The 21,167-nt window shown below is 36.1% G+C and overlaps 1 protein-coding gene across 1 annotated transcript; it reads right to left on the reverse strand.

Annotated features, from left to right (window-relative positions):
• Nucleotides 1–4,151: 4,151 nt before the first annotated feature.
• On the reverse strand, nt 4,152–19,417 carry LOC134848627 (ephrin type-A receptor 7-like; the record flags this gene model as incomplete). The annotated part of the gene is made up of 16 exons (XM_063866149.1): nt 4,152–4,507; nt 4,904–5,115; nt 5,622–5,869; nt 6,053–6,217; nt 6,369–6,479; nt 6,936–7,117; nt 7,781–7,975; nt 9,425–9,601; nt 10,119–10,361; nt 10,758–10,844; nt 11,443–11,922; nt 15,017–15,309; nt 16,025–16,199; nt 16,335–16,864; nt 17,172–17,305; nt 19,268–19,417. Coding segments are annotated over 16 exons (3,567 nt in total), but the record flags the coding sequence as incomplete, so codon positions are not given.
• Nucleotides 19,418–21,167: the final 1,750 nt, after the last annotated feature.

A 21,167-nucleotide genomic window follows, 5' to 3' on the forward strand; every position in this document is an offset into this window, starting at 1 on the left:
CAGTTCTAGAAAACTAGTGGCAAATTTTTTCCTTTTCATTCTCTTAGCCGGGTGAAAAGCAGAGTAATTTTCGGATTTTACACTGATACAGAATTGAACTGATAACCTTTGTGACTTCAACCCGGGTTCTCAGTGGATTGTGTCACATTGCTATACTTTTTGCTGTTGTATGTATATCTATCAGCGTTTTTCTATCAAGGTTTTTCAGGTTAATGAAATGAGTTGTTTTGTTTAAAATGCGACGATCCATCCGACTCAGGAACTAATAACTGACAAGCACAATTGTATTGAAACAAAAATTCTGAGATGCTGTGTATGCCACTCCATGATGTAAGCCAATAGTTAAACTATGGAAAGAAAGCTTTTCGAAAAAGATTGCGGCAATAAATTCTTTTCTTTGTTACATGTGTGAAACTTTTCTGGTTATCAAAAAAGATTGTTTTTGACAAGCGAGGCCCAGCTGATGAGTTGTCTTCCGGTTGAAACTGAGCACGGTACCAACCAAATTTGCCTCAAGAATATGAAGTGGTTTCGGACAGAATTTTTGGAACCTAAAAATGCGTTTTTGAAATTACACGCTGCTTGTTGAAAATCAAATAATTTTTTATGAATACTTCGTTTAAACTTGTTGATTTAGATTTAAATATTATCAGATATAAAATGGAGATTTGCATTTTTAATCGTTCAAATTGCAACTTTTGGAAAAACGTATCCTCAAAAAGATCAGTTAAGAAGTGACAAATTTCATTCCAGGTAGCATGTTTCTAATTTAATGTTTTATCACAACAATTAGGTTCCGCAACTTTCTTTCCGCTTGCGCTAGCGTTATGTTTTATTCTTTATAGAATATCTTTTTCAGCAGGTTCAACTTATTTACTTGTTTTACAGCTAGCGTAGCTCATTTTATCATGTACTAGTTTTTTTTACTAATGAAAGATTTGATGTGTTGACGTGATTTCTGAACGGGTTATCTCAAGCAAGTTGACTGTATGTGATTTTTGGGTGGGTTATCTACAGCAAGTTGACTGTATGCGTTTTGAAGTCCAAATTTGTAAACCTAACTTCTATGGAGACATGTGCGATTTTGCTGCCGCGTTGTCTACCATTTCGTGAAAGCTTGGCATCTGGTATCTGTATGTACAAAAGCCGAAACTAAAAAATTTCAGTTTTTTTTCCTCGGAATCAAAAGTCGTAGCGACGTTAACAACTGAATAATCATTTTTTTTTGTTTCGGCCAGTTTCTTTCCATGCGTCGATCACACTTTAAAAATCATTTTGATTTTCTACAGAGTATACACAGATTGCTGAATTGGAAAAAGTACATCGTTTTTTATAGAATTAGAAGTATCGGCAAGTTCAACATTTTTCTTTCGGATTTAAAATTCTTCGTTAAATGACCCTTATAGTTACAAGGTATACAATGCGCGTCTTTGGCTGGCATACTGCAAAATTTTTGACATAAATTTACTAATTGGATCTGGGGCTCCGTTTCGTTGGTCAATTTAAGATGATTGAATTTTGGCTCCTTGTCTACTAGGGCTAAGTTGAGTGCATCCACCGGTACCAGTGTCTCAGTCTACAACTTCCTCTGAATTTCGTGTTTCTCATGTTGTTAATATGTATATCACATCCATTTTTCTTCTCCGCCGGAGATATTACTCTTCTTTGCCAGTTGAGCGAAGGTTCCTCGGAAGCCTTCAAGACGTTTTCGATCTCTTTGTCTTCCGTTTAGCATCTTGTGTCCTTCGAAGGTGATGTTTCTTTTTCTCATGAAATCAAGGTTTAAGTAATCCCAACACTCACAAAAATTAATTTTTTTTCCTTTAGTAAAAATATTTTCCCTTTCGTTTTCTAAGGCTAGGAATAACACGGAACTATTTTTTTATCAGCTTTATCCTGTCTCAATCCACCAAAAATCATCGTTTCAATCTGGATTAAAACATTTTTTTTCGTCTTCGTATCTAGGTTTTTTTCTAGGTTTCGTGCCAGTCTCGCTGCTTTGTCCTGAATGGTTTCACTATCTACTGCTTCTTCGATCGTTGCGGGAGTTCCGGTTTTCCTATCTGAATGATGAATAAAATTATCGACGCCATTGTTCTTTTTGGCCAGCTTCTTTCCAGGCGTCGATCACACTTCAAAAATCATTTTGATTTTCTACAGAATTATACAGAGATATTGTAATCCCAGATTCTGACCCTTTTTGTCTTTTAACATGTCACTCTAATCGTCCCACGGGATAGGGGCTCAATTGCATGATTTTGCCACAAAGGTAAATTTTTCCTTAAGCCGAATTTGTTGGTTGACTGCGTCATAATAAATATTCTAAAACACTATCCTAATCTAAAGTAAGAAAAACAGAAAACAAACTTAACTGTTCTGAAAATGTTGTATAAAATACGAAAAGTGAAAAGGTAATAAGTTGGCTTCGATATCACCAAACAATTAAGTAATTAAATTAAATGGGCAAAGCACAACACTTTTGCTCGTTTTTTACTGATATAAAAAACCTATATATTGGCGTGATTTCTGATTAACAATTTTAAATTCTGAGGAGCTACCATTTAGGTTAAGTTGTTACCAGCTAAAAGTCTTACAGCTAAAAGCTTACTACAGTATTTTTGACCTTTTTTTTAATTGAGGCATTTTTGATTTTGAATTTGATGAGAGAATTTTGGCATTTAACCACTTTCTACTTCAAACTTCTGATTAGATTTGTTTTTAAAAAGCAAAAATGGGCGGAAATAAACCGTACTATGTCAAAGTGTCACTATGTTTTTACTAGAGTGGTCGAAACTAATACAAACTCAAATAAAAAATAATGAATATAGGACGACAAATGCGCAAGAAAATTGACAAAAATAGGGAGAATTTTCAACCTAAATTAACCTATGTAATTTCATGAGCCAATCAAAAAATTTAATAAAAAAACATTTACGAAAACAAAAAAAATAACTTGTGATACTGAGGCAAAGCTGCAAATCCTCAGCACAGGCCAAAAGAGACTTTTTTAAATATGAAAAAAAAACACATTTGATTTATGAAAATTCAAAAAACCAAAAACAAAAACCAAGTGAGCCTCCCAACTTTTTATCTGACAATTGTGCCAAATCTGACAGTTGCGCTACCTTCTCTTGATTTTTTTTGATACCGTAAGCTTCAGTAAAACTGATACACCATTGGAGCAGTGTACAAGTACTAAAACTAGAAAGTAATTAAACCAGCCGAAATATAATTCAGCCGAAAACGCGCGGAGTATATAAACCAACTAAAAATTACATCACATGAAAGATTTTGCTTAAATTTCGTATTTGTCTTTGCTGAGAACTAATTGCTGAGCACTGTAGAGATCGATTGAAAATTTAATAAAAGTTTGATTGAATAAATGAAAATTAATTGCTAGTGTTGCTAATAACGGATGAAATTGATTCGTTTTCCAGACAGAGCCAGTTAATTTTAAGAAAGGTACTCTCTTCAGAATTGTAGTTAAATTCATTTTTTTTTGTATAACAACTACTTTCCGATTTCTTTTTTTTAAATATTTGCTGCAAATGATCATTGCAATGGGTGGAGTGATATATTATTTAAAAAATTTTTAGCACTGATTCCTACAGCATAAAAAAATTTTCCAAAAATTGTCCCAGTGTAGAGAAAAACCGAGTTGAAACTTTCGAGTTTTAGTAAAAAATTGAGCGAGTAAAGCAAACGAGTAGGCTGATTATAGAAGAATAAGCCATGAAACCTTAGTTGAATTCAGTGAAATTGTTTTTCAAAGTTTTTAGAACAATTCTTAGAATAAAAAGTTCTACAAAAGAGAGTTGAAAAAAAATTTAGAAAGTTTTTTGAATTATCTATTGTTTTTTCTTCGATTAAAACAGTTTTCCGATTTGTCTATCTTACTATGACAGTCGAATATTTTCTTATTTTGTCAGATCTTTTTATCACACGCAAAAAAAACACTAACTTGAAAAAACATGAAAAAAGCGTGTTATGTATTTTTTTAAATAAACTGAAAATCTCTCATGCCGTAAGATCGCACTTGAATTGAAAATATTGCATGATTTAGGATTTAAAAAACTATCAGATAGAAATGAAATCTACATGGAAGCTTATTGTCAGGTAAGATTTAAAACAGGCAAATTTTAATAGTTGAATTGCAAAGAACAATAATGATTACGTTCAGAATGCTACATTGTCTATAAAAGTGTCACATACAAATCAATACAAATACAAAATAGTCGCGGTAAGTTGTGAATGAGCACCTTTTGTCTTGGGAATCTTTTTTTTCAAACATGGTCAGAAAACGAATTATGTTTTTTTGTTCATCAAATGATGCTGTGGGCTATATTGTTCAAGCCTAAGTTTTTGGGATGCTCGTTTTTGAAAGATTTCATTGTTTTCTGCTGAGGCTGTAACTGCGGTTTTATAGAAGACGCCATTGATTGCAAACTCTTCAGGATAACTTTTCGGTCTTGGTTGCAAATTCCGAGGGACTTGAGAGTCTTGCCATCTATAAACATCGAACAATTTAAAAGCTGAATGATAATCTGTTTGAATGATTATTACTTTTTTATTTTTTATTTTTAATCCTTCTGAAAAGAAATGCAGGTTTTCTTGATTTTGTGTCATTTGACTTTCTATCAAAGAAACAAATAGCCAACTTAGGCTGCAATACTTGAAAAAAATATATATTTTCGAAAATCTTGACCGAAAAAGTTTTCATTTAAATATCAAAACTTCTCACTGAAAAAGTGAAATAGATTATAAAGCCATTTGAGACGTAATCTGTTTTTGCTCTCTTAAAATCAATTTTTTTCTTCTAATTTTCGAATGAATTTTTTTCTCATATCCTCCAAAAATTTTGGCTCAAGAAACAAAAACGAGGCTAGCAAGCAATTAAACATACCGATGTGGATGACGTCTCCGATGGTCATGTAGTTCTTGTCCTGCCCCTTCTTCAAGTTGGGCACACAGTGGTCCATGTTAATGTGCTGCAGCCACTCCTCAATGCTAGTCATGGGCGTGTAGGGAGGGGAGTTAAAGGTGCCATTGGGGTTCTCAGTGCCACAAACGGAGGTTGTCGATGCCTGTTTTAGTTTCTGTGATGCTTCCACCGGACTGAAAAAAGTCAAGTTCGCTTTATGAACAAAATTCTTATAACATACGTCATATTTGATTTGAAACTCAAAAGTCCTAAATTTTGCACTGAAAAATTTAAATTCACTTGGCAAACAAAAATTAAGAAAAATTGTCTGTTAAAGTCGTAAAATTTTTTCAAAACAACTTCAGATCGAAAAAATTTTGCAACAAAGTTTTTTCATTTTTTTGCAACATTTTTCGCAACATTTTTTGCAACATATTTTTTTCTACATTTTTCAAAAATTGTTCGCAACAATTTCATCAAGAATGATACTGTTAATACCATCAATTATCGCAACAAAAAAATTACGTTTGATTTTTAAGAAAGAGAAGCACTTCTTAGTGTTTTTGACTATTCAGTGAAGAGAAAACTTTTTTTAAAAAAAAATTCAATTTTCTTCAGAATTAAACGATTAAGTTAACGCTGAAAAAATATCAACCCAAATACAAGCAAAAAGCGAAAAATTTCAGATTTTATTGCTCACCTGCTATTGAGATTGAGGTAGGATAGAGTTGGGGTTTCATTTTGGACTGTGGCTGACTGGGTCTGTTCCAGCATCAGAGTGGGGTTGCTGATGAGTTTCTCGAGGGTGGAGTGAATCTGGTGAAACGAGGGTCTCTGCAAGGGGTTCTCGTTCCAGCATCCCATCATCAGACCACTCAGGGGTCCCGGAGAGCCAGATGTTGCTTTGGGCACTGGTAGACGGTAGCCACATGTAATTGCCCGGATTATCTGGACAAATAAATCAAGTTTTAACTCGAATATACAGTGTTTTAAGAACAACAGTATCCGGATGCAATGTGCAAGTAGCAGAAAACAAATCAACCACATTTTGGCGCAAAGGTTACTTCTGATGAATATTCATGATAAATTTGATTATTTAGTGTTTAATTTTATTTAAATTTCCATGCTTACTTCATGTGGGTGCGTCTGACCGAAGGGCTTCTCGGCCGAGAGACACTCCCAGATGAGTACTCCGAATGACCACACATCTGACATGAGGGAGTAGTGTCTGCACTGTGCATTCCCAATGCCCGCACTCACTTCGGGTGCAAGCCACGGCACCAACGCGTTGAACACCTACAGCATCAGAATCACGAGTCAAAACTAATGGTTGACCTTTAAGTTTATAGGTTTGAATGGATCCTACAGAAAATTAGACACATCTTCAATTCACTCGTGGTCAAGTAGTTTAAATAAAAAGATATCAGACGTTGCAACGTTGACTTACGGTGCAGTTGACATTCTCCGCCTCTTCGGCCTCCAAAACTGCTCTGGTGTCGAATCCCGCTATCTTGCACACGTCACTGTCTGTCACATACACATTCTCAGAAGTCAGAACCTAATCAGGGTCAAAGATCAAGTTTAACAGAAAGTTTCGAGTGAGTTCTGGGTAATAGCCTACTGCCTCAGTTCGTCGAGGTTGGCTATCTTGCGAGAATAAATAAAATATTGTGTATAAATTGGAAAGTTCTTGCAAGAATAATTGCAAAATCTTCCCTATCACCACAAGTATGACTATGTAAGTTTTCTTAAAAACAAACTATAACAGCATTTTTTGTGAAAACAACGAAACATTCATTCGTGAAAGAAGGCAGCAATCATGCGAAAACCTTGAAACAGCGTACCTACTAGCGTACCTACACTTTCAACGTTTTTGATGTCTGATTTAAAATCGGAACAATTGGGCGGCCACTTTGATGTGTTTTATATTCAAAAGTCAGACGTGCCTCGTAACAAAAAAAACTATGCTTGATTGTTTTTCAACTTGTTTTTGTTTTTTCTTTTTCTTTCTCACCTTGTGCACGTATCCGAGGTCAGCGAAGAACTGCATGCCACTGGCCACTCCCCTCAACAAGTGCACCACCTGACCAAGTCCCCCCAATCCCCCCACACCCCCGTTGGGGGGAGACATGTCCCTGATGAGTCTATCCAGGGTCCCCTTACCAGTGTACTCCAGAGTTATGAGCATCTCTGGGCCTAGAAATAAAATCAGAAACAATTTTTAAAAAAAGTTCGATTAAACTTTTACTAGTAACTTGAGCGAAGCTAAAAGTTCTTATTTTTATGCTTGTTAATTTCTTTTTTTTGTCTGCATTATTTGTTTCTCATCGAAACTTCTTTCTAGGTAATAAAAATAACTCAGCAAGTTAGATGAAAATTTGAAGACCACCTGATTCCAGAAGTGGCCGTTTTCTTCCATAAGTAAGGGAAGTAAACCTGTAGCTACAAACCCCCGAGAGTTCTTAACTGGCGTCAAATAATTGCTTCCTGTTTATATGCTTATTAATTAAAATTTGCAGGCTTTTTACCCCAATGGGCGAGACGAGGTGTCATAAAACACAGCATGTTTCAGATTTTAGTTCTCATTTAATTGACCATAAATCATTGACATTAGTGCGATATTGTTTTACAATTTGATAAAAATCATAAGTATTAATTTTGGTCCCTTTTGGGCCCCAATATTTAATTTGAATTTTGCCTTTTAAGTTGGGTTTTTAGGTAACAATTGTTGTCTATAACAAAAGAGCGAAGAACACCAGTTGTGAAATTTCAGTAAATAATATTCAGATATGCAATATAAAATAGTGCTTCTTAGGTACAGGAGATGTTAAGTTATGTAATGATTGCGTAATAACTGACCATTGAGAGCGATTCCGTAGAGGTAAAGGACGTTTGGGTGCTGAAATTGGGCGCAAGTTGCTACTTCATGGGCAATCAGACCCAGATCGGAGTAGCTTTTCAGCGTGGCCTGTTTGATCATGGCCATACAAGTCTGGCTGAAAGAGTGGTCACTCAGCCTCGCTTTTATCAAGTCCGGAAGTCCATTGGGAAAACCTGGAATGGCAACAAAACGTCTTCATCAAAAACTTCTTGGCAAAATATAGAGGCAAAAGCTGGTTTCTATGCCGTCATCCCGTAGTAGTTGACGTAAATAGTTTAGAAAAAATTATTGCTTGCAAGTAATTATTTTTTTCATTTTTAACTTAGTTTTCCCAAAAAAGCTGCTTACAACTAGTTCTAATTTCAATTTTATAACTACCCCTGAGCTGAAATTCAACCTAAATATCTTTCTTTATTATATCCTATATATGTCACAGCCGCTCAATATGCTGAACAAAGAAGTTATTGATTGGCCTGATTTAAACTGACAAGTTAGCCCAGCAGACAATTAGCCATACACCATTACCCGATCACATTATGGACACGTGAATAGGTTTGCCCGTCCCACTTTCCAACCTAGGGGTTCTCACCTGGTCTTCAAATCAATACTCCCCCGCCCATTAAGTTCTCCCATCTAGCTATGGGATCCGTGCGACAAAAACAAACAACTAAGCAATTGCTAAACATAGACAGACTTACAAAAGCACCCGCAGATCGATTTAATGTTCACGTTTTAACCCCATGTTGTTGCTTTTTATTTGGAAACAACTGCGTGATATTTAATTTCATACTTTTCCGCTTCTAAAATTAGAACATTTAATCAATAAAAAGTTTCTTTTCTAAAAATAAGCCCATAAAAATCAATTTACAAGATTCAACGGTACTTTTTTTCTGAGATTTTTGTTTCTAAAATTCGGAATTAGTTTTTTGGGACGGTTATTCTTTGGTTCGAATATGGCATTGCGTTTATCTTTCTCTTGAAAAAGTGTTTCACAAAAATCAAAAGTGTAAAGATTATGTTTTGAAGGAGGTCGAGTTGGCGAGGTTTTCGTCTTATGAATGATTTATAAGCGCAGTCCCTTCTTCTGTGAATAAATCATCAGAAACGTTTCAAAGTTGTTGCCGCATCTTGTTCAAAAACACAATAATTTCTTTGTCCAAAAACACAATGAAGTCTTAGTCCGAAAACACAACAAAGCCCAGCAAACAATGAGATGAAGCCTGTAATGTATTATTGAGCAAGTGTTTGCACTTTTCAGAAGCAGGAAAGACACCTGATACTTTCAAAAGATAATTTACATAATAATAATTTATTCTCAAATTTGGTGCGAAATCAAGAAAAAATAAGATTATAAACAATATCGGGAAAAGCTTCAATATTAAGAAAACAACTTCAAACTATGCATAGCTTAAATATCATGATATCTGTTTTTTGCAGCACTTTTTCATGAAGCTAAATGGTTCTTCAAAAAATAACCTCAGTGGGAAATTTTTTTGACAAAAGTTTTCCAATATAGTAGCAGATGAACTGAGAAAAAAACACACACCAAAAAGCAGCCAGAACTCATGAAATTGCCTAAAGAATTACGCAATAGATGAATTTATCTTGTGATATATACTGACTTGGCGTTTCATTTTTGGCAAATTCTATTCTGCTGAGTTGAATGTGTTGCACCCCCCACTCTTCTATCATTTGGGAGGGTAGTTGTTCACTTCCCATGCCCCCCATCTGCTGCTGCTGTTGGTGCATTCCTGCAGACAACATCCAATCTTCCTGAACACCCACTGAACTGTTGTAATCTAAAAACAGAGATTATTTGTTTTTGAAATTTTTTACCTTTCAAAATTGTAAAACAAAACAAAGAATAGCAAATCCAATCTACCCAAATTTTTGAAATAGGACATTTTTAAAAAAAAAGCGTTATCATGCGCGATTGACTGATTCAGTCCTATAACGGACTGTATTCTTCAGCTCTCTTGAGTTTTGACCACTTTTTCATTTCCACAGATGTCAATCACGATCTAATATCACGCAAGGGTGATCATCATTCACACAGTTGAGGCGTGAAATTAGGGTCAGTGACTGAATTTTTCAACGGGTGCGCAGAAAACGTAATCAAACCAAAAATAGCATTTGATTAAGTTAAAATTAAAACCAGAAGAAAGTTCTTCTTTCTGACTGAGTTGGAATTTGTTTTTTGAAAAATCTTTCTCTGTATATGCAATGCTCTGCTTGTTTTGGTGTTTATGGGATTCGATCCACAGACCACAATGTTCGCAAGAAAATGGGCTTATTGTTTACAGCTGAAATACTTACCAGGGGAGTGGTTGCTCACATACTGGTTGCCAATTGCCCCTGCCCCGTGATAGAAATGGGGCCCACTGCTAGATGCCCACTTGAGCTGTTCTGCCCCTCTGTATGCATTTGGGGAGGGGGAGGCTAGGTTGTTGCGAATGCACCATACAGACAAGATCATGGTGATGATGATCAACACCACAATAGTTGTTCCTATGCCAGCCAAGGCTATTATGTGTCGCAAGTCAAATCCAATCTCTGGTGCTAAAACACATTGGACATTCTCAGAAAAAAAAAACAATAATTTTCAGACCTCAGGTTGTAAAAAAAAAATTTCCAATTTTTTGAGTGCTAAGAATGTGAAGTGTGTGAACATTGATAAAATGAAAACATCATATATGAAAAAAGTGGTTGTTTGCGATAGAAATTTTCTGTAATTGGACTTACATTTTTCAGCAAATTGAAAAATGAACTTTGTATTGGGTCTTATTACATTGTTTTGATGCTAAAATCCCGGGGATATGCTAGTTGTCCTTTAAAGACGGGAATTAATCAAATCTGGGATTTGCATATACACGAAAAGATTATGTCAAAATGTGATCGAGTGTTGAAACGACATTTTGAAGAGGGGGATCAAATACAGCTATGAATAATACTCACTAAGAATTTCTTTGTTCACAACTTCACTGCATGTTGACTTCACCCCCTCCACGCATACTTGGAAGCCCCAGAAGCCCGGCTCCAAATCTGAAAAAGAAAGACACTTTTATAAATTTAATAAAATATGCAATCAGTATAAACAAAGGCTCAACTTTAAGACGGATTTCTTTTTATGAAGGGGTGGTGGACAGCAAAACAACAGGAAATGTAGCGCCGGTTAAGAAATTAGGGGTTCTTTTGAGAGCCCATATGGCTTGAAAGAGACATCGGCTCCCTACTTGCTGATTAGTTTGGAGATTTTAATGGGTTGTTTTTCCTTTTTATGGACATTTTATTGAACTCTAACTGTAATTTAGTGACCACGGAAAAATTACTTTTTCTTATGCCAATTTGCTATCATTTTTTCTGCCTTCAAATTCAACTGATAGAATTATATAGAATTATCATTAAGCCGAAAAACGATAGCATAATATAGAACTATCATTAAGCCGAAAAACGGTAGCATAATATAGAATTATCATTAAGGCGAAAACCGAATCAATTGTATGAAAAACCAAACTGATTTTAATGGATATTAATCTTTAGATTTTTTGGCTCGCTGACACAGCAGTCTATTGAATCTTTACTACCCGAGGTATTTTTTGGAATTTATTTTCTGCTAACTGAGACATTAGAATGAACATGCCTGTGGTGGCGTAGCTGAATGAGGAAGTGGTGAAGATAGCATGTGGTTGCCCTTTCCAACTGAGACGCACTTCAAACACGACTACTGTCCCCTTCATATTTCCCCCCGCCGACGACGACGTCTTCATCCTCCCACCATCCCCCAAGTCACTTCTGGTGCTGCTACCGCCGGTGCTGTAACCCAAATTATTACCACCCGCATTTGAGGGTCTTCTTTGCTGATCTGCACTGGGGTCAAAATTAGAGCCAGCCACATATGTGCGTCCTCCAGTATTCCCACCAGTTGAGCCGGAATGGTATGAAAAAGTCCCCCCTCCGTTGGTTTTGTTCACCACCCCTTCTCCGCTCCCAGGCGAGTTGAGGGGGATTGAAGATCCGGAGGAGGACTGGTGATTGGCTAGTAGAGCATCTGCGTCGCAATTCCAAGTCAGCTCAACTCCCTGGCGACCGATGCGATTTACAGTCAGATCGGTGACTCTAGCTGAAATGAGACACAATAGATTAATTACAGAGCACGAGTTCAAGTTGAGAGGCCCGGTTTTGCAATTGGAGTTGAAGGGCTCAAAAGAGACCTGAGCGGTGATCGGACAAAAGCGCTCACATCACAGATCAATTTTAGTATCAATTTCAATCTAAATCGTCGCTCTGAGATGTCAAATTTCCCAATTTTCAGTCAACCGAGAAAATCGTAAAACTTTGACGTCAATTTAGAAAACCAACAAAAAAAACAACAGAAAAAAAAATAAAAACGTTGCTTTTTCTTATTATTTGTTACCTTTTAAACCGTTTCATTTTTGCAATTATAAAAAGCATAACATTTAAGGGATCTCAACTTAAGTTTTTTTTGTCTAAGCGTTTGGTAGATATCGGTATCAGAAGGGAACTTCCATTAGATTAGTTTCGACTAAAGAATTGACAATTTCCCTCAAATTAGCTAAAAATCTCCTAAACATATCAATACTGAGTGGAAAATAAGCGGATGTAGTTTTGGAGTAGATGAAACAAATCAAAGCTAGGTCTTCGTTAGTCAAATTAGACTCAAAAATCCGATTTTTATCGACTGTCTACCTGCTTTGTAATTTAGAAAAATTCCCGTGCAACCCCAAAACACATCAAATAGTGACCCGTATTATTTCAATTCAACAAAAGACCAGCTCCAAATAGACAAATGATAAGAAAAATTTGATTGAAATTTACTTTTGGGCGTGGTATTTGGAACGAAAGATTTTCAGTTCATCTATAATTATCTGATAGAATGTACTTGACTAATTTTTAACTTTTACTCAGGTGCATATTTTTGCTTAAAATGAGAACTTTCTCCCAAACTTTTTATTGCAATCTGTAAACCTCAGCCCTTGATCTAAAGAATAAGCAACAATTTCCAGTGGAAGTTTATCTTTAATTTCAACTTTTAGCTACACACTTGTGATTCATAAATCCCAATCAAGTAAATTGAAGGGTAGGGTAGTAAAATACAAGTGGCCTATCCCTTTGGATTTTGAGCTGTAAGCAGGGGTGGGTTCAATATATGCACCCATGCGCTCATGTTAGCAGCAGGCTCTTATTTGCTGAGAAAAAATTAATCTGCTCCTCTGAAATAAAAAAAAAATCAATTTCCAGCTATTTTTCATCTGCATTTCAACTCATCTTTTCAGTCTCTAACTTGAATTTCGCCGCTTTTTCAGCGATTAAATATTCAGCTGCTTGGTGCGATATAAATTTTTTAAAAGCACCTGATTAGCAAAAAATTATAACTCGTTTTTGTTATTGACTGCCGTAAACAGCTAGATTTATTGCAATAACGCAAGCAGAGACACGTGCATCGCCGATTAAGCGCTTCTAGGTCTCGCTAACACAAAAGACAACTGTCGCTTTGATATTTTTGAAGCGAGTCTAGAGTCGCTCAGTGTTTCCAGTAGCAAAAAATGGATGACTTTTATGGTTGAAAATGAAAACATTGAAAAGTGCTCGCGTTTAGTTAAGTGTTTTTCGGGTACTGCGGCAACTCGCAACACAAAACATCTCGTAAAATTTTACCCAAGCGAAACTCGCAAGGTTTAAACATTAATAATTTCAGTTTAAGGTCACCGGTGTGCTCGTCTCTTCGCGGCGATAACTGGCTCTAAATCGTAAAAAACATCCCATAAAATTTTTCATATTTTAAGACATGTGATCATAGAAAGAATTTAACAACTTCTGGGGTATTTCTTCACATTTGGGCCAATTTTAAAGGATTCAATCAACCTTTGCATAATTCGAGTAATTCTTGGATCTTATATCATTGCAAATCTGTAGTTAGAGTTGTTAAGTAATTATGGCGCGCTCGTGAATTTAATGCGAAAAAAACGGAACAGCAGAAAATTGGTGTCATCAACTGTCTGTCAAAATAGCACGGAGATCAGAATACTATTATTATAAACACAAACGCAACGACGGAGCAATTTGTGTAAATACACAGGTTATTTTTTAAAACCTGGTACGACTGCACATTGATTAAGTCAAATTGGAGTCTTCTCATTGCTGAAAACGCAGGTGCGAGTGAGCTAATTAACTAGTTAATTAGATGTTTTGCACAAAACTCGATGGCGGTTTCAGATTCTTTGTTTGAGGTGATCACAGCATAAGTTAGAAAATTATACCATTTTATAACCAAAAAGTAGCCTTTAATTCGAGTTGAATAACTCCAACAACAAAATAATGTAAATAATGACAGTTACATGATAACAGTATTTAAAAATTAGTCTATAAAAACAATACTATGATGTTCATTTTTAAGTGTCGTTTATTCGTGTCATAACAAGTCATGCACAAAAGAATTTTTCTTGTCATCAAGGAAGAAATGTTTTCAGAAAGAATATGAAAATGTTTTGATTAGACCAACTAGCGTCTATTCTAAAAGTCAAATTTTACAACCAAAGTAAGCAGCCGGTCGCCTGTGCAATAAGCTGATTTTTTTGAGCAGAACTATTGCTAAATAAACAAAAAAAAATGATTTTTCTTAAAAGAAAACTCGAAATTTTTCAAAAAAATGTTTTCGTGCTCTATCAAAAAAAGTTGGTTAATTTTTTCCCGAAGTTTTAGAGCATAATAATGAACCGTTCACATATTTTTATATGAAAAATTTCTCATCGTTGAGTCCGCTCAATTTGAGTGTACAATTATTTTTAACTAATTAAAACGAGTAAATTTCTGCCGCAAATAAGAAAATTTCAATATCCTGCCGCTGCTGACGAGAACAGTAAAAAATAAGAAGAATTTCGAATTTTTTCTAGGGTTTTTCGTTTACGTAATTTAACGTAATTTTGGAACACTCTGGGCTGCTTGAAGAGCAGCTTTATATTCTTGTTATCTCGAAACTATTTTTCGGTGCATAAAAATATAAAATAAGTTGAATTTTTACAGCAACAAAGGATACGTCTTTCCTGTTTCCAACAAGAGAGGCAAAAAAATCTGCTCATTCAAAATCATTCATCATAAAGTATTTCAAAAGTATTTGGAGTTGGCCCATAAAAGAAACTATATTTAAGGAGAAAGTGCTTTTAGATTTCATATAGCTCATAATTAGGACCACCTACCAAGTTTTCCTGTTTTGATCTGGATCGAGTTGTGATTCTGCAGGCCCACTCTTCCCTTAGTGATCGAGTTAGCCGAATAGACGTCGATTATGTAATCAGTCTCGGGCTCCAAGTCGTACAGAGTGACTTGAGTCGCATATGTGCACTGGTCTGTAAAACTCTCCATCACTGAGGGGGGACACCGTCTGCAGGATATCTGGTAGCATATGTTTCTTCTCTGGTAGAGGTGGGGCAGGGTGGGAGCGGACCAAGAAAGAGTCACTACCGTGTTTTTCATCTCATACATCAGATCTCTAAACAGTTAAGGAGAAAAACTATGGAGCGACGATAACTCGAGCATTTAGGCGGAGAAACGTCTATCAGAGTCACGAAATGGCTGGTTAAAGGCTCACTTTTTCGTGTCCCATTCTTGCTAGAATTATACAGGGTAGGACTTCCAACACCAGGAATAAATTCCACTTTAACGGAGGTCAGCAGTGGTTCGCTGGTGTGAGCTGAGTTATTCACATGTTTGTTCTTTACCTTGTCAATTTAATTAAAAATGATCATTTTGTTCTCAGAAAACAGGTACAACAATAGTCAGAATGATTTTTTTCCACAACGCTATCTAGTTTTTGAGCTTTATTGTGGCTTAATAGAAAATGAAAAGGAGTTCTGAACTCATCCCTGCTTGTTTTTTTTTCAAGATTAGAACTTTGATAAGCATTTTGATCACAGGACTATTGGAAGGCTTCAATAACTGGGTGATCCAAAGACTTCAACAAACACCAAACATTGGAACAGAAATTGTCCAATTTTAAACAGATTAGTAGATTGTATTAAATCCTCAGATGATATAATCTAAGAAGTCTAAAAAATTGAGTTTCGTTTATTTTTCCTGGGCAGAGTAAACCCTAGATTTAAATTTTTATCTATTTCGGGGGAGGGGCAGGGGGAGGGGGAGGAAGGGGAGGAGAAGATGGATATTTTTCATCAAATTAAGGATCATAAAAAGTCATGTGATCTTACCTAGGAGGTGGTGGGGGCTGTTCACATGCTGAGTCGGCTGAATCATTTTTGCCCCGGTAGAATCTGTCTTTGCACTTGCACTCTGTACTGCCTGTTCGCTTAGCATAACTGTTCATCGGACATACACTGCAATAGTGATTGCCATTTGATGCTTTGTACGTACCCGCATCACACGCTAAAATCAAAGAAAAATTATGGATGCACTGATACAGTTGCAAGGCTTAAATTATCAAAAACATTCAGCTACCCCTGAATTGCATCAAAAATCTGACAACATCAAAGTTGTCGAAAAAGTTATTTTAAAACTTACGTTTGCACGAAGACACATCAGTCGTAGGTTCAAATCCAGCATTGCACGCGCAGTTCTCCGAAATTTCTTTGTGGAACTCCCAGGCTCCATAGAAGCGACAAGTGGCTCTCGGCGGGTTGCTTCGGGATGCATCCGCAACGCAGTGCCCGTAAACTTCTTTGTCCATTTGCCCCACTACCGTCTCGGGAAACCGAACGAGCTCGTTGTGTTGCTCGGAACACACAAAGTACGTCAGCTCGACAGAGTGAATCACCGAGCAGGATCCCTGGTCGCCGATTAGCAGAAAAATACCTTTCGTGTCGCTTCGCAAATTGATCAAATCAAAATAAGCATAAACTTTATCATCGTCGCGGTCGCCGAGATCCTCTAAGAAACTGTCGGCAGAGATTGTACGAGAAGACTTGGTGTACTTGGGCGCATCTAGCTGTCGATTGTCGTCGGGACCTGAAGCTTCCAGGTAGTGAAGCGTAAGCTCGTTTTTGCAATCGGGGTTGCTAAGAGGGTATTTTGTACATGGCACTTGAGCGTACCTATTCAAAAATGTAAAAATGTATCAGACATAAAATAAATTTAAGAGTTTTTTTTCGGAAAATTTTTTGGCCCCTTTACTATTCCTCCTTAAGAAGTTAAAAACATCTACCACTACAAATGACTAATTGAACGGTTAACGTAAGCAAATATATTTTCCGCAGCAACGAAACCCCAATTTACAATGGAGGAGAAATAGAGTTCAGAGAGGTCCGAACTTTTGTATTTCGTTTGTTCTAATAAACCACGAAATTGTTTCCTTGAAAGTCTAGAGATAATCTAGCATGTTTAATACCACGATTATCTTACATGATTTTGACTTCGATCCTTGAAGACCGTTTCGTTTCGATGTAGGGACTTTTGAGCCAGTTCTCCACTCCTGGAACTTGCGTGTCGCATACATAGAAGCGCCCGTTGCTCCCGAAGTTTTCGTCGAACACCCACTGAAACGAAAAGGTCATTTTTATGGTTATTGACCGATTTTTGACAGACTCATAACAACATGAAGAACAAAAACAACAACTTAATAGTTCACATATCACATGTTCAAAAATTGGCAATTCACTTAAATTCATGACAAAATCGGTGCATACGAGAAGCTTTTGACGAGTTTTTGATAAAAACAATTTAAGTTTTAAAAAAAAGCTTTTCAGTTAAGTAGGGGCTCTCAATCGAATTTAAAGAACGATTGATCAAAATTGTAGCTCTTTTGCTCAAATTATGCACTCAAACCAAATGAACTGCACATTGATTAACATAGCACAAAAGCGCATAAATCATTTGCGTTACTTTACTTTACAGAGTGGCCAGAGCTCGTTCGTACATCTAACAAAACTGTGATCTAACAACAAACTGTGAGATTACATCTGTTCAACAACCGCACACATAAGCGTGCTACTTTCGTCGAGTTCTTTTTAATTAATTTCTAATCGAAGTTTAGCGTTGGTACACCACACCAACAGTTGAGTAATCAGCCAAAAGTACGACTTGTTAACCCAGCATGAAACTATTTTCAGCGCGATATTAGTCAGGTCATTACGGCCTTCCAGCCGGTTGGTGTGACGCTCGCAGCAAACTCGCTGAGTCTAACAGCTACTGACAAGCTCCGAACAAATTTTCTCTATAATTCACAAACAGTGTTATTTCGAGAGCTCTTCAGGAACTCTTGTCGCATTTGACAACTTTGAGATGATCTTTTAGACCTACAAACTCAAACATGCCGTTGATTCTTTTATAAAGTTAAACTCTTATTGGTATCAAGACAAAAAGACGTGACAAAATTCGTGAATTTTCAAAAATAAGACAAACAAGACTGCTCGTATCAGGGCGAAGCCCTGAATGTTCCGACTGCCTTTTAAGGTTTATGGAGCAATAATAACCTTAAAAAATTCAATGAATTAAAACAAAATGAAAAAAAAGTTTCTAAAATTTGAAAATTTTTATGAAAATCATCCCCCCACACGCGATATAAAGTACAAAAGGATAAATTTCGCTCCTTGTAACAAACCATTTATGGCAAATAAGCTTCTTTTAACCAATTTGGAACGATTTCTAAGACGGATTAACTCTCCGCTTACGCGTTAAGAGCGCGAAATATATCGCGCGTTAATTGTCCCAAATTGGCCAAAATGGCAATCTTTAAACCCCCGTAACTTTACGAAAAATGATCACAGGTGAAATATCTTTTCAAATTTGAGCTCAGGACAACAATACCTTTTGAATGATATAAAAAAATTCTGTCAAAAATGGCTAGTTAAAAAGTCGAAATTTGTCTGAAGAAAAAAAAAACCCACCCCGTGCACAAATATTCCGTTACTTTCGTATCGAAAGTCGGAACAAAAATAAAGGAATGTGAGACTGCAGATTATATATTTTTGTCGTACTTTGTCGAACCGTTTATCAGGTTGTAAAAAGATCAATCAAACAGTGTGTTGTGTTAATGTTTTTTGGCTCCAAATTTCTGTACATCGGACGTTACGATTGACTAGGCAATCGGAAATGGCAAGTTAACTGGCTCTATCTCATACACATGTGTACCTGAGTTTAAAAGAAACGGGAAAATCTCAAACTCTTGATGTATTTTTTTATTTTTTTTGCATCCAGTCAATACCCCCTTCAAATAGATCAATTGGAGGCATCTGTACTAGTTAAATTGTGACAAGTTTGCTTGGTGTGCATAATGCTCTATTATGATTGAACTATGTTGAAAGGCGTTTGGGAAAATGATCTTATAATGATTCTTTTTCCTGCACTGTCGCTAAAGTTCATGGGTTATCGCAACAAATCAGCGATGTCATTCTATTTCTATCCTAACATCAATCACGTGATCAAGATACGTCGTGGGGTGGACGTATATATAGCGCAAAGTTGCAGCATTAAGATTTTTGTCGGCTTTAAAAACTGACCCCGTCTTGCGACGAAACCCACGAGGAGAAAGTGGAGAAGCCCCATTGGTCGATTTGGGTCCCCCTCCCATTGCCAGAAACTGGTCTACTCAAGTCGTCCCCGGACACAGCGATGTTTTGAGTGCCGGTGGAAAACAGAACAGCTGAAACAAACAAAAATAAACATCAGTAAACAACAAATAGGAATAAAGCAAAAACAATGAAGCGAGTCGTCGTAAAAAGCACGGCTAACTTCGCACAAAAGGTAGAAACAACAAACGAATGTTGCTTTACGAGACTAAATGACTGACAATCTAAACATAGCTCGTTTTTATAGCTGCTCTTTCCAAAAAAAACAATCAAAACCAAATTTGTGATTGAGAATTATGAAAAGAATTAGCTGCAATCATTCATTTGTGTTTTAAGCTTACTAATTGATGATGAAAACTATATGACGCAATTTTAAACCTGGATATGGCCATAGAATATGAGTGATTATTATGAAAAAAGTTAAAATTGTAAATGGCAATAATAAACCAAAAGAATGAGGGTTTAGGCATCCTCTTGTTTTACATTTGACCCCTGTGCCAATGAAATTATCCAAATTTGAAAGTTTTGTTAAATTTGGGTTTCATGGGAGTATAAAGTCTTATGACTATGAAATGATAGATAAAATGTTAGATGAATTCAAAAATGTTGCCTCTTTTTGTTCCGACTTTCGATACGAAAGTAACGGAATATTTGTGCTCGGGGTGAGTTTTTTTTTCTTCAGACAAATTTCGACTTTTTAACTAGCCATTTTTGACGGAATTTTTTTATATCATTCAAAAGGTATTGTTGTCCTGAGCTCAAATTTGAAAAGATATTTCACCTGTGGTCATTTTTCGTAAAGTTACGGGGGTTTAAAGATTGCCATTTTGGTCAATTTGGGACAATTAACGCGCGGTATATTTCGCGCTATTAACGCGTAAGCGGAGAGTTAATCCGTCTTAGAAATCGTTCCAAATTGGTTAAAAGAAGCTTATTTGCCATAAATGGTTTGTTACAAGGAGCGAAATTTATCCTTTTGTACTTTATATGGCGTGTGGGGGGATGATTTTCATAAAAAATTTTAAATTTTAGAAATTTTTTTTTTCATTTTGTTTTATTTTTTTGAATTTTTTAATGTTATTACTGCTCCATAAACCTTAAAGGGCGGTCGGAACATTCAGGGCTTCGCCCTGATACGAGCAGTCTTGTTGTTGTTTTATTTTTCAATTTCCCAGTTTAACACTAGTTAAGCCAGAGGCATGAGTCAGAGACGGATTAATTTTCATTCGTGGCTTCAATTTACACCCCTCTGGTTCTAGAGGGATACTTTTCGATTAACTCCGATCCCGTAGCTGATTAGGTTTCAAGCCAGTTTGAAATCCATGTCAACAAAAGACTGATTATTCAAGATCGAATATCATGCAAGGGTCATTTGACATAATTCAGTAAGAAAAAGAGACTATAAGGAAACTTGACCCTACTGAGTGTATCGTCAAGTTTGTTGATGATAAAAAACACAAAGACTACATTGAGATTAAGGCGCGGTGTGGTGGCTATTAATTTTATTAAAATTAAACATAGAAAATTGATGATGTTTTTTACTGAAATCTCACAAAAAGTGTTACGTACAACTTTTGAAATTCAAAATTTTAAAACATTGGTAGACCACTCGTTTTTCGGATTTATTTTAATAAATGCTTTGAATGACCCACAAACTGGTTATTTTTTAAAACAGAATTTGAGCTTCCCCAAGCATTCTAGATCAATTCCTAGCTGTGTTTAGCCGTGTTTCAAAAGAGAAATAATAGAGAAACGGTAGCTTTCATTTCCTTAAGACAATTCCCTGAAATAAAGTTCAATGCGATAAGATATCTATTTAATAAAAAAGTGT

Source organism: Symsagittifera roscoffensis, chromosome 1, assembly GCF_963678635.1.
Source record: "Symsagittifera roscoffensis chromosome 1, txSymRosc1.1, whole genome shotgun sequence".
Classification (NCBI taxonomy): Eukaryota; Metazoa; Xenacoelomorpha; order Acoela; family Convolutidae; genus Symsagittifera; species Symsagittifera roscoffensis.